The sequence below is a fragment of the Neolamprologus brichardi genome, chromosome 18, assembly GCF_056152115.1.
Source record: "Neolamprologus brichardi isolate AB-2024 chromosome 18, ASM5615211v1, whole genome shotgun sequence".
NCBI classification, from domain to species: Eukaryota; Metazoa; Chordata; class Actinopteri; order Cichliformes; family Cichlidae; genus Neolamprologus; species Neolamprologus brichardi.
Genome location: NC_142121.1, coordinates 15,660,976 through 15,676,708, shown reverse-complemented (window position 1 = coordinate 15,676,708; position 15,733 = coordinate 15,660,976). Strand labels below are relative to the sequence as shown.

At 42.0% G+C, this 15,733-nt stretch overlaps 1 protein-coding gene across 2 annotated transcripts; it reads left to right on the top strand.

The window, feature by feature from the left end:
• Positions 1–4,355: 4,355 nt before the first annotated feature.
• LOC102785888 (uncharacterized) lies at positions 4,356–14,595 on the top strand. 2 transcript variants are annotated; one of them, XM_006792226.3, is made up of 3 exons: positions 4,356–6,101; positions 7,942–8,583; positions 14,009–14,595. In XM_006792226.3, exons 1-2 carry the CDS (start codon positions 5,112–5,114, stop codon positions 8,479–8,481), a joined length of 1,530 nt encoding a protein of 509 aa, XP_006792289.2. In that variant the 5' UTR covers positions 4,356–5,111; the 3' UTR covers positions 8,482–8,583; positions 14,009–14,595. The 2 variants fall into 2 exon arrangements, with proteins under 2 accessions (XP_006792289.2, XP_006792288.2); XM_006792225.3 differs by having other exon boundaries at positions 14,006–14,595.
• The last annotated feature ends 1,138 nt before the right edge of the window (positions 14,596–15,733 follow it).

Here is a 15,733-nt window from a genome sequence, read left to right as displayed (position 1 = left end):
TTAAGGCAGAAATGCTGAATACTTACAATGAATGGCACATTTCAAAGATTGTGCAAAGGCACAGAAACCTTAAGGACCACTGCAGATTAAAATCAGTACTTTAACTTTTGGAAAAATGTGTTTTTTTTATATGCTGGATTACATATCACAAGGATAATCATCAGTCAGATGTTTCTTGTTGTGTTTGCATGGAGTGGTGAAACTGATACACATGCACACGGTGAAACAGGAGAGGACAACAGAAGGTCTACCAGCAATATAAATGACAGGAAAAACAATGGGACTCGCACTACGCTGAAATGAAACGAGTGCACTTAAAGTATTAGAGAAGTACTGTGATACTAATTAGACAGCATAATAAAAGAACGCAGCTACCCTGACATCCATTTGTTTCTGAAGGCTCAACATTAGCATTTTCACCGCCGCCATCTGAGGGTTGGGACAGACTGTGAAACCGCTTACACACCAAGGATAATCCGCAATATTTAAACATGGTATGACCAAGATAAAAAAAAATAGGCTTAAACGAGTGACTGAACCCATAAACTCTGCAATGGAGGTAAAGTCAAAAAAGTTGTTTCTTCAAGGACCACTTGAAGCAACTACAGCTATCGCCGTCTTGTGGACTTCAGATGAAGGTTTTCAGGCATTTCCACATTGGCTAATTTTGTTCGACCTGAAGGCAACGCCCATGTTTTATAGTTTCTGAGTTAGCTAACAAAAATTTATGTTACTGTAATTTAATTTACGAGGCCCAGGAAGCATTAATCTGTGTAAATGTGTTGTTTTTGATGACAGTTTTGTTTAATAGATGCAGTCACTGGATATTTTGAGCCGACCCCCCTGACATGCTAGAATAATGACCTTTCCCCCTTGGACGCCTGCTTGGGGTGACCCTTGTTTCTCTTTTCTGGACTGAGCGGGTTTTGTCATGTTTCAGGTCTGCTTCCAGATCACTGCCTTTTCTAGAGCTACCCATGGAAAAATCCAGAAGCTATTGTAATTGTCGTCAAACCACATCTTCATTGATAAACACTGAGGTGTCAAAACTCATCATTAATGATACAGGAAAGGCCGTTAAACGTTGTCTTTATGGGGGAAACAGTGAAGGAATGTGTTTTCCTCCTTTTGCTGAACTAAACGCACAAGTGGGAACCTAGCAAGAGAAGTTGTGAGCAGCTGGGGCCAAGCTTGCCCACAATTGCACACTAAGGGTGGAAGATTGAAATGGAGGGAGTGCATACCAGTCTGCAGATCCACATATTTGAAATATGCTGTGAAGCAGACTTACATGCACTCTATTTCAATCCATAAAGAGGTTATTTCTAATGGAGACAACTTTGGTATATTTAATTGTGATGAAAAGGGATGAGTGTTTAGGGGATAAATCAATAAACATAGAGTAACAAGAACAAAGGAAGATATAGGTATTCTACAGAAGATTTCAAAATAAAAGGGCAAAACTCAGGGCCCATAAACTCAGGAATGGATTTAGAGGTCAAGTTAGAAAGCTTTTTTTCTTTTTATTATAAGGCTCATGATAAAAGGACTAAGCTCTCTTCTTTCTTTCTTTCTTTCTTTCTTTCTTTCTTTAGCATGAGAAGAGTCTGTAAATTTGAATTCAGCAACAGAAAAGGGTCAAGCTGATTCTAATTTGTTGGAGCAGATTTACAAAAGCCCTTCTGTTTCACATTTAGGTTCAGTCACTGGGTTAGTTGGAGTATTTGATCATATTCTGATGCTTGCAGACCTATTGAGGGACAACATGGCTTGAAATATTCAGCAGTGTATTCTGAGGTGATAAAAATAAACCTATATATTTATACAAGTTAGTAGCTAGTTCAGAGAGGCTAAAACTAGCCTATATATTATGACAATAAACAGTATAATACAGACAAAACATACTCAAACACTACATATTGAATTATCCACAGTAAGTCTGTACATCTGCAGGTGGGTAAATAGGCCACATGCCATCCAGGACATTCCAGACACCATATTGAGCTCTTGTTAAGGACTCAGTTCGAAATATCCATATGTGCTAATTAGGTCATCTTGACCATGGCGAGGACAAAAGAGTTCAGAGTGGTGAAGTGTGGCTCCTATTTTCTACTCGGTGCTTCCCCTCCAGTCGTGCAGTGAAGCGGGCCGGCTGACAAAAAACAGTGTGATGTAAGAGCTGCACAAGCTGGGAACTTTCTGAGGCAACATGCACACATATACTGCACCCATCTATATGTATGGGCACAGACCGTGTGATAATGACAACCTTTGATATTCCTTTTACCTCGCAGACAAGGATCTGGCTGAGAAAACCCTCCTGAGAAGCACCGAGAACCCGATGACAGGCTGAGGTGTTGCTCTGTCTTCTCTTATCGACTTTCTCGTCTGTCTGTCTGGATTGAATGAATTTATATGTATGAGAGCGAGATGGCTGGAGCGCAGGACTTATATTCATGGGTTTAAAATGGCACAGAGAAAGTGTTCAAATGTGACTGATGACTGCTTTTCCCCTCCCTCTCAGCTAACTGACTCTTTAGTATCGGCAGGATTGTGCTAATAAAAGCAGTCAAAATGTACTCAGTCTGGTTTGTTGTTCTCTATAGACAGATACCAATGGGGCATTTTGTCATAACATTTAAATAAGGCATCTATCCCTTTAATATCTCTGGCTGGAAATGGGGATCAATCACTCCTGTCAGGACTGCTAACAGTCATGTGACTAGAAGCAAGCCTAAAATGGCTGCTCATAGAGATTAACCCAAACAAAATTCAAACCACTTGTTGGTTCCCTTTAGGGATATAGAGCCTTATGGCTTCCTTCAGATCTTTGTTTAGCTTTCAGTGCAGCAGCTCTACCTTTTAGGTCCACCCTCACTGCTTTAAAAAACCCAGCTGTAGCTGCTTGCATACTAAATAATGTACACAGTTATCTGCTACTGTAGCCGACAAATACCCTGACAGAAATTATTCTTTAAAGCAGCTGTAATTAATATTTTTACTCTATCAGGGTCATATGACTCCTAGCTTGTGTAAATGGCGTTTCATGGTGATTAACCCACAGAAATTTTAAACCGTCAGTTTCCTTCAGCACTATAGAGTCTTTGACATTCTTCAGATCTTTGTTTAGCTGTCTGTTTTGCAGCTTTGCTGTCTGAGTTTAACCTCTCTGCTTTCAAAAAGCTTTAAATGCCGACTGTAGCCACCTGCATACCAAATAAAAAAAGTTATCAACTAGTGAAGCTGCTAAAGCATTCAGCATCTACAGTGGCAGATATGGTGGAGACTAAAACACGGCTAGAAGGAGAGGAATTATTATTGGACTTACGGTCATCTAGTGACCAGACACATGTTGCTCTGTAACATCTGGATGTGTCAACAGGTCGTGTTGGTGCATGTTCAGCATTGGAAGTTTCTACTTAATTTATATACCGATGACCGATCACAGCTTGTTCCCACAGAATGCAAGTGGATGAAAATTGAGTTACTGCAGATTTTAAGAATCACCACACACTCAATCTGAACAACTTTACCTTTGTATATTTAAATATGCATATCTGTGCCCACATACATAAACTGCACACAGATATATAAATTCCTCCGGCTGTGTTACACCAATCTTTTCCAGCGGCTGCAGCTGCACTGCTCATCCTCCTGCTGCGATGGATGAATCCCCTTCATCTTCCTCTGCTGTTATTCTCAGTAGTTCTTTTTTACAACCCATTGTTTTCAAAGCTCCAGTTATTTTCTTTGAAAATAAACGCCTTGCCGTCCTCAGCCGCTGTGGACAAAGAGCTGCAATACTGACGCACTGTGCTATTTTGGAGGGAGAGAAAGAGACAGAGACAGAGAGAGAGAGAGCGATCTTGATTACTCATCATGCTTATCTAATTCTGTTTTTTTTTTTTTTGCTCCATTCATCTGGAGATTATCTTATCTGAAGAGAGAAGAAACTCAATCAAACAGATGATGAAATTAACATGGCTTGCAAACATTTAACAGCGTGTTGTTTAAGTGGCATTCAAATCCCAATGTATGGATTTGAGGGAGCAAAGATATCCTGCCTGTGCTTGCCTCAGCAGAAGGAAGTTTTGCACAACTGTTGAGGTGAAGTCACTTTAACTGAGACAGTGACAGAGTGCAGATGATAGGAGAGGCAAAGAACGAGGAGGAAAAGAAATTGGTGTGGAGAGAGGTAGAAAAAAGTGAAAAATGCTCCCCTTGTACAAAGGCAGTGGCTCTGTCTCCTTGACTCAGAGAGCTGTCTACTCCCTTGTGTGTATATGTTAGAAACCCCACCTCCCCCAAGTGCTTCTCTCCACCCCTCCCCTTCTCTCTCAGTCTCTGGCCGAGGAATCCCAGGCAGCGTTTAATTGCAGAGTGCAAAGGCTTTAGTTGGTCTAATGAGCTCAGCACCGGAGCTGGGACTCTTTCACGCGCTTCTCTCAGAGACAGAGATCCATGGAGTCCTTTAACGGAGGAGCCTCGCAAAGCTGCAGGATTTCAGGTGGTGGGTGAAGAAGAAATTCTCAAATTCAGGTACAGCCGACGAAGTGAGAGAATATACCAGAGGCAAGAGACGGAGTAAGAGGTGGAGAAAGAGAAGAGAGCGGGAGAGGGGAGGGGAGGAAACGGGAAATACACTGCCAGAGTGAGAGAGAGAGAGAGAGAGAGAGAGAGAGAGAGAGGGACTGAAAGCCTGCAGCAGCAAATGAGACAGAACAACGAGGCGGGAGAGGTAGAACGAGAGACAGAGAGAGAGGGAGGGAGGTGGAGAGGGGCCCCGTGCAGGAGAGAGGGCTACAGGGTGAGGAAGAAGAAGGAGTAAGAAAAAGTTACGAGAAGTAGGAGAAAGAGGGTATAGGGAAAGTACCTACGCAAAGATTACTAACTACAGAAGTGAAGACGAAAGGAAACAACAGGCAGGAAGGAAGGGGAGGGAGTCTTGGGTAGAGAGTTAAAAAAAAAGAGCTGGTGAAAAGTTTTCTTGTGGGAAGACGCAGATGAGGAAAACAGAGCGAGTGAATGACTGGGCTGGAGAGAGCTGGGAGGGGAGGAAACCAGTTGTTTTCTAAGTCGTTTTCGACGCAAGTCTTTGGACTTCTTCGGACATGTACACAGAAGGCGCACAAGCAACGGGACACCAACGATTTCTTCAGCACAGCAACAATCCTGCCCCATGCCCCTGCCAGCACTGCATCCACTATGAGCCGTACGGCCATCACGGTGGACTGGGATATCAACCAGCATCACCCAGACAGACAGACCACCCATCGCTGGACTTCAGGAGAGACACCCGGGCTCCTCGGGTTAAAGATGTAGGAGGTAGAGCTTTCGTGGTGGACAGAGTTGAGAAAAGTGGTCATCACAGCCCACAGAGGAGGACTGTGTTTGCAGGGCAGGGCCCTTATAGCCAGTCAGATGACTTGAGCCAAGTCTTCCCCTGGGAGTTGAACGCTGCCCAGTGGAACTACCCACTGGAGCCTGGGGTGAGACACTATTCATCTGTCAGAGAACAGTGTGGCTGTGTGGTGCGCAGCAACAGCAGGGCACACCCCTTTAACGCTGGGATACCACATCCTCTCCCTCATCTTCAGGTCAAAGGTCAGGGGTACAGACACAGGAGGACTGTCAGGTACGTCTCTGTGGATGAGGAGGAAAGCGATGGATGCAACTTTGAGAACCATCATTTGGACCTATACAATCCCCAACTGGGCCATTTGCACATGCCAAATGGCCACTGTAGATCGAGGCCTGTGTTCACCGAGGGAGGGGAGGAAGGAGATAGCCATCAGGACCCAGGGAGACTGAAGGGTGGATCAGAGGAGAGTTTGAATGGATGTGGTGGCTTTTTCCCCACTGAGGTCCCACAAAAGAATTTGAACCAAAGCAGACGGAAGGGGTCCTACACCCCTCCCTCCGACATCCCCAGTCCAGAAACCTCAAAATCACCATCCGGAAACAACCACCAGCTCCAGGGTTTGGAGGTGACAAAGCAAAAGAGACGGCAGGATTTGGTGAGGGATCAAATTCGACAAGTGGTGACAGATCTGGAGGATGTGTTGGGGGGTTTGAAGCAAGTTCACGTCGAGATGAAAGAGGTAGGAGGCTCTATTATTATAACTGTATAATCCTTACGTGTACATCAGGTGTCTAATATAGAAAAACCTGCGTCTGGTGCAGATGACCCAGTCTTTCATCAATTCTCTCCTGGAAACTGTGACATTTAAAAGGATTAACACAAAGCTCAGATGCTGACATAACAATCCACTGTGCAGAACAGATTGACACAGGTCGTGTATCTCTGAGTGCACGTTCATGATGAGCATGTCATTATATGTGTCCTTGTGTATACGTGTGTATGTGTGTGTGTGTGTGCATGCTGACTGCATTGTTTGCAACTCAGTCATCATCTCCTACCGAAGCAGTGATTGAGAACGATTTGCTCTGACCTTTTGAAAAACGCTGCCGAAATTGGCAGCGTTCCGGGCAGCACATTAAAAAGCCTGGCTTGAGACAGTTACTAAATTATGCCCTGCTCTTACAGTATCCATTTTGCATGCAGCTGTAAAATGGCATTGATTCACAGCTGACTGCGTTGCTGCAAGGTCTGGCATTTTGCTGTTACAAATAAAAACCGCCATAATAGTGAACTGAGACAGTTGTAAACAAAAGAGATCCAGAGACAAAAAAGAGCTTTAATTTGACTAATTGGTTAAATTGTCTCAGTCTGTTGTAGTTAGAAATAGAGTTTGGCAGCGGAGGAAGAAGCTTTCAGATCCATTACTTCAGTACAAATACCAAAACGTAAAAACAAATTCCTGCATTCAAAAGCCCACAAAAGTTTCCAAACTAAAGTGTTATGGCCTCGAAGAGCTACAGCTATCAACAGCATGTGCTAATACTGATGTATGTAGCATGTGACTGGTATTAAGGTGGAGCAATAGGTTAGGAAGAAATAAATTTTTTTTAGACTTTTTACGTTTTTAAAGTTTTCACACGAAACATGAAGTGTAAACCATTATTCAGTCACTTGTAGAAGCACTTTTAGCGGCAGTAACTTGAAGTGTTCTGTGTGACTTTTCAGTCTCACTTGTTGTTGTGGAGGAATTTTGCCAAAATCTACAACGTTGCTTCAAGTCATTGAGGTTTGCGGGCATTTGTTTATGCACAGCTTTCTTAAAATACCACTTCAGCATTTTGACACAGCAGGTTGAGGTCTGGACTCTGACTGGGCCATTGCAACACCTTGATACTTTACTTTTTTAGCCATCCTGCTGTAGATTTGCAGCTGCTGTGGGGATCATCGTCATGTTGTATGACCCAATTTCGGTCAAGCTTTATCTGTCTGACAGATGTCCTCATATTTGGCTCTAAAGTACTTTGGTATACAGAGGAGTTTGTGGTCGACTTGATGGTAAAAGGTGCCCAGGTCCTGTGGCTGTAAAACAAGTCCAACTCATCACCTCCCCACCTTCGTGCTTGACGTGAGGTTGTGCTGATATGCTGTGTTTGGTTTTCTCCAACTGTGGTGCTGTGAATTATGACGTCTCAACTTTGGTGTCATCTGCCCAGAGGTGTGGAGTCTTGAACTTAAATCATGCTGAAAAGCGAAGTCTTTCTCCTAAACTCTTCCACAGAAGCCATATTTGTTCAGTCTTATAGTAATTGTACCTTCATGAAGTTTAATATTATATTCAACATGCTAACTGAGGTCTGTAGGTGCAGATATTGGGTTGTTTTAAACTTCTCTGAGCATTACACAGTTTGACCTTGTTCGGATGTCCGCTCCTGGGATGATTGTGGCATTGTGTTGACACATGAATGCTACAGACCAGCAAACTAAAGCAGAAAGTCAAATAAAAATGGAAGTACACAAAGTACTGTAACTGAAATTCCACTGCAGTTTGTTCATATGTATTTCTCTCTATTTTCATTCAGGTGGTTGAGCAGATTGATCGTCTCACAGCGAATATCGACCTCAGTGAGGAGCCGCCCTGCATTGCTCAGGGGTCATCCAATAACTTTCACGACTCAACGCATTCAGGAGACCTCAGGGTCGCCATGCTGCCCAATCACAAGCCAGCTTCAGTTCAGGCATCACAGCACGTCGATGAAGACCGCGTCATCCTCAGATCTAACTCTCCTTCTCCTGTCCACATGGCGTCGGTAGTGAAGACCAGCCGCTTCACCCCGCCCAATCTAATTAAGGACCACGAAAAGCCAGGTTTGAACGGCCACCCGCCTCACCTGTACCCCTCGAAAGACTCCAACCACACAGGCCAAGCTCGTCCCGAACCCCACCCGCAGACCCTAGACCCTAAGGTCATCATAGGGAACAGCACCTCCAATCTAAGAACTCAAAAGCCTCCGCCTTACCCCCAAAACGGCCGCTGCGGGAAGGGCCCATACCCACCTCCCAAGCCTGTGAGGACCCCTGCCTACCCTAGTAGAGGTCGCCAGAGCACCAGCATGGTGTGAAGGAGGGGGGTGGTGTCCTCCAGTGCCATGGGGGCCTGAAACATGAGACCCTGCTGTAGTGACTGGAGGTCAAAAAGGGACCAGGCAGGGGAACAATTAATGGTAAGTTTAGAGGAACTTTTTTTTTTCTCCCTGTCTCTCTCTCTCGCTCTTCTTTTACAATGCTGATGTTTCTGTCCGGGCTCACTGCTGATTACGTTGGCTCTGTTTACTGGCAGCGCAGGGTTTAAAGGCAGTACACGAATTGCAGCGTTCCTCCCTTTTTACAAAAAAGGATGTATGTGTTTGATATATGTGTTTTTTTGTGCACGCGCGAGTGCGCGGTGTCTGTGTGTGGGCGGCAGCAAAGGGATTGTTATGAGTCTGCTTTTGTTGATGTCACATGATTTCCCAGTCTTCACTACACTGCAAAACGTGTCTGTCTTGGCAAGTGAAATGAGAAATTAGAGTTCATTCTTGAGTCTGGTTACACATGTGGTTGCAATTAGTCAACAGGGTGAGAAAATTTCATTCGCTGAAGTAAAATTCTTCTTTTATGAGTAGATTTGAGAAATTTCTGATGTTGCTAAATGCAATTAGCTGCTGATTATTACTCATTGCTGTTATTTTGGCTTAAAAAAGCACTTTAATATATTGAATGTGACGGCCTTAAATCTTGAGACTTTTTTTTTGCAGTGTACCTTAGTCATAACTTCGAGGGAACTTGAACTTGGCAGGAGCTCAGCCGTTACTGGCAAAAGAAGACCCCACAGCCGCCTGACTGCAACCATGTGACAAAAAAAAGTCGACATTAGATTTACAGGAAGATCATAGCTCTGCCTCAGAGCTGGCATAATTTACTGTTATGGGCTGATGAGGTGGGACTGAGCCTTTCTTCTCATGCCACAGACAGATGTGTCATTACAGAGTCAGACTTAATAACAAGATGACTCTGTGAAAAAGTCCCTGTAGCAGAGGCGGAAAATTAGACAGCAGATATAGAGTTAAGCACTGGTTTTAAGAGTCCACCTTTGCAGATGCTGAAGACACGTGCGCGTTTCTGTACTTCCCTCTTGTGCAGAGTATGCGTAACTACAATCTATTTTTCTGGCTTCGAGTCGGGCAAGCACAGTCTGGTTTTAATCATAAACCCCCACCACCCCACCCCCCGGCCATGTGCCAAAACAAAATGAGGCAAACTTTGGGTTTATTTGTGATGTCCATATAAACAGAAGCGCTCCACATCCACTGCTGCAGGAAGAGGTGCACATCCAAGGCTGCAGCTTTAGGTCGAATCTGACAGGCAGATGAAAAGGGTCGGCAAGGCGTGCGCCTTTGAACATTCTTTCAGTTGAATGAGATGAGGGTGTAAGTGTAACATAGCTCGTCCGCTCAACACTGTCCTTTCACAGTTTTTCAAAGCATCGTTGCTGTTGACATTTTAAAGGTCTGAGTCATCTGAATTAGTCATCTAGAGCAGGTTCAGTGTCAAAATGACAAGCACAAGACATTCTGTGCCTCCATAAGTTTTTCCTTGACTCCTTTTATTTATCGCTAAAAGATTTTCAATTAGCTTCCTTTAATGTGATCAGTTCCCATGACGTGCATGACTAACACTAAATACCTCATTTACTGCGCCAAAATTAAAGGTAAGACATTTACAGGAGGAATGTTTAAGGCTCAAAGTTGATCACTGGATTTTTTTGTAAAAGTGCCGGCAAGAAAAAATTACAACCTGGCCCGTGAGGACAGTTGCCTGGTTGTATCTTTGCGAGGACTCATAGGTGAATGTGTTATATACAGTATTATGTCTAACTTCAATTAGGGTTTACGCTTTAGTTTTTTATTATTATTAATGATGTTTATTTATTAATATTTAACAAGAATGATGCGTATTGATATATTTTATTGATATCACTATTAGCTAGTTGAACTGGTTGAACTGGCTTTAAACAAACCAGAGGTCATTCGAACAGATAATGAGTGATAAAGTTGTACATTTACAAATAGTGGTTTTAACTGAGGTAATTCATTATGAATAAGCTGCTCCCTTACTTGTAAGAGGTCACTACAGCTGGTTGAGCTGCATATTTGATTTGGTTTTATACTGGATGTCGTTCCTAAAGCCACCCCAAAGTCTGGTTTGACTCCTCTTGGAATTAAACCTGGGATCTCTTGGTTGTTAGGCAAATGTGTAAACTTCAATTCAATTCAATTCAATTTTATTTATATAGCGCCAAATCACAACAAATGTCGCCTCAAGGCGCTTCATAGATACAGAGAAAAGCCCAACAATCATATGACCCCCTATGAGCAAGCACTTTGGCGACAGTGGGAAGGAAAAACTCCCTTTTAACAGGAAGAAACCTCCGGCAGAACCAGGCTCAGGGAGGGGCGGCCATCTGCTGCGACCGGTTGGGGTGAGAGAAGGAAGACAGGATAAAAGACATGCTGTGGAAGAGAGACAGAGATTAATAACAGATATGATTAAATACAGAGAGGTCTATTAACACATAGTGAGTGAGAAAGGTGACTGGAAAGGAAAAACTCAATGCATCATGGGAATCCCCCGGCAGCCTACATCTATTGCAGCATAACTAAGGGAGGATTCAGGGTCACCTGGTCCAGCCCTAACTATATGCTTTAGCAAAAAGGAAAGTTTTAAGCCTAATCTTAAAAGTAGAGATAGTGTCTGTCTCCCGAATCCAAACTGGAAGCTGGTTCCACAGAAGAGGGGCCTGAAAACTGAAGGCTCTCCCTCCCATTCTACTTTTAAATACTCTAGGAACAACAAGTAGGCCTGCAAACCACTATAATGGTGTACATATGTAATAGAACCAATTAAAGCCCTACTGATATAGGCTTTTTACCGATACTTATTATTGGCTATATAAAAATCAGATATTTTAATATCAATATCAATGCCCTCTAGGGGACAAACTATGCAACGGCAATGGTTGCTTACTTGATTTTAAATTCTTTTAGATATTTACTGTTACAAATACCAAAACACATAGATTAGCAAATAGCTAATATCGGCTGATAATATCGTCCTGTTGATAAATTGGTCAGGCTTTCGAACCAATTCTGACCTACAGTCCCAAAGAAGCAGGAAACTGTCCTGCATCCTCAAAGCTCATTTACGTCAATTCGGTTAATATTATGTAAATATACATAATTTAATAAAAATATCAGATTATATTTTCTTTACAAGGGTTTAAAACGTTTAAGAGGTTAAAGGTAAGCTCAAAAATGGACACAACAGCTGACATAAACTGGAGGCAGGTGATCCACAAAAAACAATTCTAACTTACGGGTGAAAAGAAAAAGTTTTCAAGAGATCAAAAAAAAAAAAAAAAAAAAGGATAAAAAAGGATACAAGGAAAAAGAAAGTGGAGCAGAAGCATAAAAAGGAGATGATCCTCGATTCCTTTTTATGCTTCCTTACTTTACCTCCTTACCTCCTTACCTCTCCTGCCAGTGGAGGGGACAAGGAAGAGACCAGAGGAAAGAGGAGTTAAAGGAGTAAACATTTAACAAAATGAGTCATCACTGCCTTTAAAGCAACTTCATGGCACAATTGCATCATAAATTATTTTGTTATAGTCCAACTACTGCTGTATTTTATGGTCTCAGGTTTAAGAGTGCTCATGTTTTATATTTAGCAACACTTTTAAATTCACAACATGGAGAAATCTGACAAGTTATTAAACCTTTTTTTAATCTCACAGAGAAGAGTGAAGGGCAGAAAGTTTGATCATCTTAAATAACTTAAACAAACTGAATGAAAAAGATGAGTTGTATAAAAAGTCCCTCTCCTATCATCGGTTTGTAGGTGCTTTTGCCGGTACTTTTCTGTTTTTAAATATATTTATTTATTTATTATTAGTATTAATTATCTATTTATTTATTTTTGTCTTTAATTTTATTTTTAAGCACTTTGATCAGCACATGCTTTTTTTTTTTTAAAGTACCATATAAATAAAGTTGGCTTGGCTTAGCTTGGCTATGATGCATTTTAGGAATTGAGACATCCTTCAGTACGGCGCACTGAGATTGATTGTCATAGGCGGGAATATGGAGGAGAGGAGGAGGCACAAATTAGTGAAATGAGAAAAGCCCAAAGGCTAAGCGCACACCAGGGAGAAGGGCGATAAAGCACAGGTGAACTCAATCAGCGGGAAGAAAACAAAGGCCCAAATTTATCACAGGCGTTTCTTTTCTTACTCATCATTGCATCTTGTATTAAAAAGTGAGGTGGGCCCACTGGAGAATCAAAGAGAGCAGCATTATCATGAAATATGATGTTTATTTACAAGGCCCTGCTGCAAAGATGGATCGCTTCCCTCTGCTCTCTGATTGAACTGAAACACAGTACTTACAGTGTCTGGTCATTAGCTGTACCTCTGATTCACCCTGAATTTTTAAAAACTGCTGCCCATTAGTGGGAGAAGGTTAAAAAAAATATATAGCTAGATTCTCCGATTTTTTTTATTTGTAACTACTGCACATTTTTTTTCTTAATTTGCAGTGATGCACAATGGGTTGTTTTTGGTGTGTCTGTCTCAAGTTTTGTGTGTGCTTTTTGTCCACGGTTGACGGAGAACTCTAGATCTCAGTGAGACTTCCTTCCTTCCTAAAGGATTTAACCATTAAGAACATGTAGAGCCACATTTGGTAACTTTCAAAATAAAACTGGGAGGAACAGAAAGGAATAAAGACCAACAAGAAGGCAAAGGGAAAGTTTGGCATAAAAACCAAACAGAAATAAAAGGGTAAAGCTAGTAAAACAAAGCATCCGTGGCTGGCTTCTTTGGCGATGAGATTGTGCCTATTTGTTGTTACAGTTTACTGAGTCTGGACTGTAGATTTTCTTTTCCAGTTTACATTTTAAAAAGGATGGAAATTTAAAATGAGTATAGTCTGTGCAGGAAGGAAATAGATCTGATTAAGTCCTGAAACACTTTTTCTATTAAAGTTTAACTTTAAAAATGTGCACCTCATGTTCTGTGTGTTTAGTGTTTAGTGTATGCTGTTTGTATTTTATCCTTTCACTGCTGCCTTGGTTACAAATAAAAGAAGGGAGTCAGATCAGGAGCATCCTTTATAAACTCGACCGTGACCACTTCCAAAAAAACCCACTCCATGGCAGAAATATTGTTCCTCTAAAAGCCAGAAACCTACCGCGGCTTTCTCTGAAACAGACATAGAAGAACAGACAAACACACAAAACTCTTCTCACAAGTTTGATAAAAGCCACATTTGAGGTGCTTCTTTACAAGTCAGCAACATGACTCACAAGGACACACATACACACGACACTACACGCACTGCCTCGCTGTCAGTACAGCACAGACTAACGCTCTGTTTCCATGGCTCCACCAATGAGTGATGCGGCACGAAAAGCCTTGAGAAGAAGCACAGTTAATATGAATGTACTGTGTTTCACTGGGAAGGGCAGGCAGCACCAAGCCTGAGCTCACTGAGGTGCTGAGTTCTGCATTTAAATAATTTTTTCCCCTCTTCTCTGATGTGATGTTTCCAGCAGGAGCTGATGCCACTGAGACGAGCTGTCAGCTGGTGGAAACAGAGCACGGCCTGAAGGTGGGGTTATTTCCAAAGGAAAAGCTCCCCCGAGAGTCGACCTGTGACTGCACGTCACGTGAGCGCACAAGTGTGGAGGAGAGGCAGTCGAACCATCTGAGAATTTAAATGTGTGAGAAAATGATGAGAAGGATAAACTGCAAACTTATTCTCAACAACCATCAACCTGAAACATAAAGGTAGCTTTTCATGACAGTATTTATTTCTACTATTTTTATATTGAAAAAGATTATCTATTTTCAGGCAGCTTATACTAGTCTGGATACTACCTGTACTATATTAAGATTTATATCATATAAACTATGGTGAAGATATTTTCCATATCAACTATTTCTCTCTGTAACATGGCTTTTAAAGTACAAGAGGAAAGAAAGTGAGGATAGAGGAAGCTAAAATTAAATGGCAATACTTTTGATTTTCCTGCACTTTCCTCATGCAAATAAATCCAACATCTTAATCATCTGATTCTTGATAAGTTTCACTGACTGCTGAATGTCCCACTAAATATTAAATATTAAATAAAAGAAATGACACCAGCATTTTATTACCCCTGCCTCTGAGAAATGATTTATACACTCGCTGAGCCTGACTGAAGTGAGAGGAGCTGTTGTAGGAATACTTCTGAGCCTGATCTGGAGATGGCAGTGTGTGATCTCTCATGGCCTTATTCTGTCAGCGCGCTTGAGGCTGTATCCATGGCCAGCAATGCCAGCGTCTGTGTCTCTGTTTGTTTAAATCTTGTCTGAGAATTTCACCACTCTCCTCTCACAAGCGCCTGCTGCTATCCAAGCGCTTGTTGCTTCCTCTGAGAGCCACTACAATCCAGCTCCCTTACAAAATATCCCAGTTTCTTGGCCTCTTTCCGTGCCCGTATTGCTGATGGAAAGCTACAGTGACAGATGGAGCATGCAAACTGTTAACTGTCCTGGGTGTTTTGTCACTCACTGTCTGCAGCCTGAAGCGGTGTAAGTAATTGTGCTGTGTGACTGGGAGGCAAAGTTGTAAAGAGTTGATAAGCTGCTGTGGATAGATGGGGAAGGTCATGTGCTAGAGGCTGTTATTAACTTGTCAACATTAAAAATTAAAAATATTTTTTGGCCCCTCAAGCAGGGCCTTGTATTGCACCATTGTCTGGTAACAATACAGACTAATGCTGCAGCTAAAGATTTTTTTAAATTATGGGTTTTATAATCTGATCTGATCTGAAGTGTTTCTCAAGTTTGCAAATAAACAAAGAAAATAATGATAAATTCCTATCACACCTCAACAGCTCAGTGTTAAGCCAAAAATCATTACAGTTGAATATACTAACCCAACTCTAGCTGTCTGTCAAGCTCTCCAGTTCAGCACTTTAGGCAGTGGATTTAACACTCAAACGCCACGGTATTTTTTAAACAACTGGTTCTGAATGTTGATTTACACACAGAGGAAAATGCACTCCTCAGTTCTGGCCATGTTGATTAGCTGAACGAGAACATTTTTTAAGTTGATGAGATTGATTAAAGCACCATCTCCAGGTTTAAAGCTAATGCCTCTGAGGATATCAGCCATTAGCACTGAGAGTTAAACAGATTCCTTCAGAACTTCATCAAGGTGTTACGATAAAGTTCAAAATCCAGGCATGCATGTAAATAAGGATTTACAAGGTTTAGCAGAGGAGTGAGCAGAC

Excerpts from the sequence above, each read along its gene's own strand:
- LOC102785888 (XM_006792226.3), top strand. The coding sequence starts at position 5,112 with ATGTACACAGAAGGCGCACAAGCAACGGGACACCAACGATTTCTTCAG. Across the intron at positions 6,102-7,941 it reads TTCACGTCGAGATGAAAGAG|GTGGTTGAGCAGATTGATCG; the intron begins GTAGGAGGCTCT and ends ATTTTCATTCAG.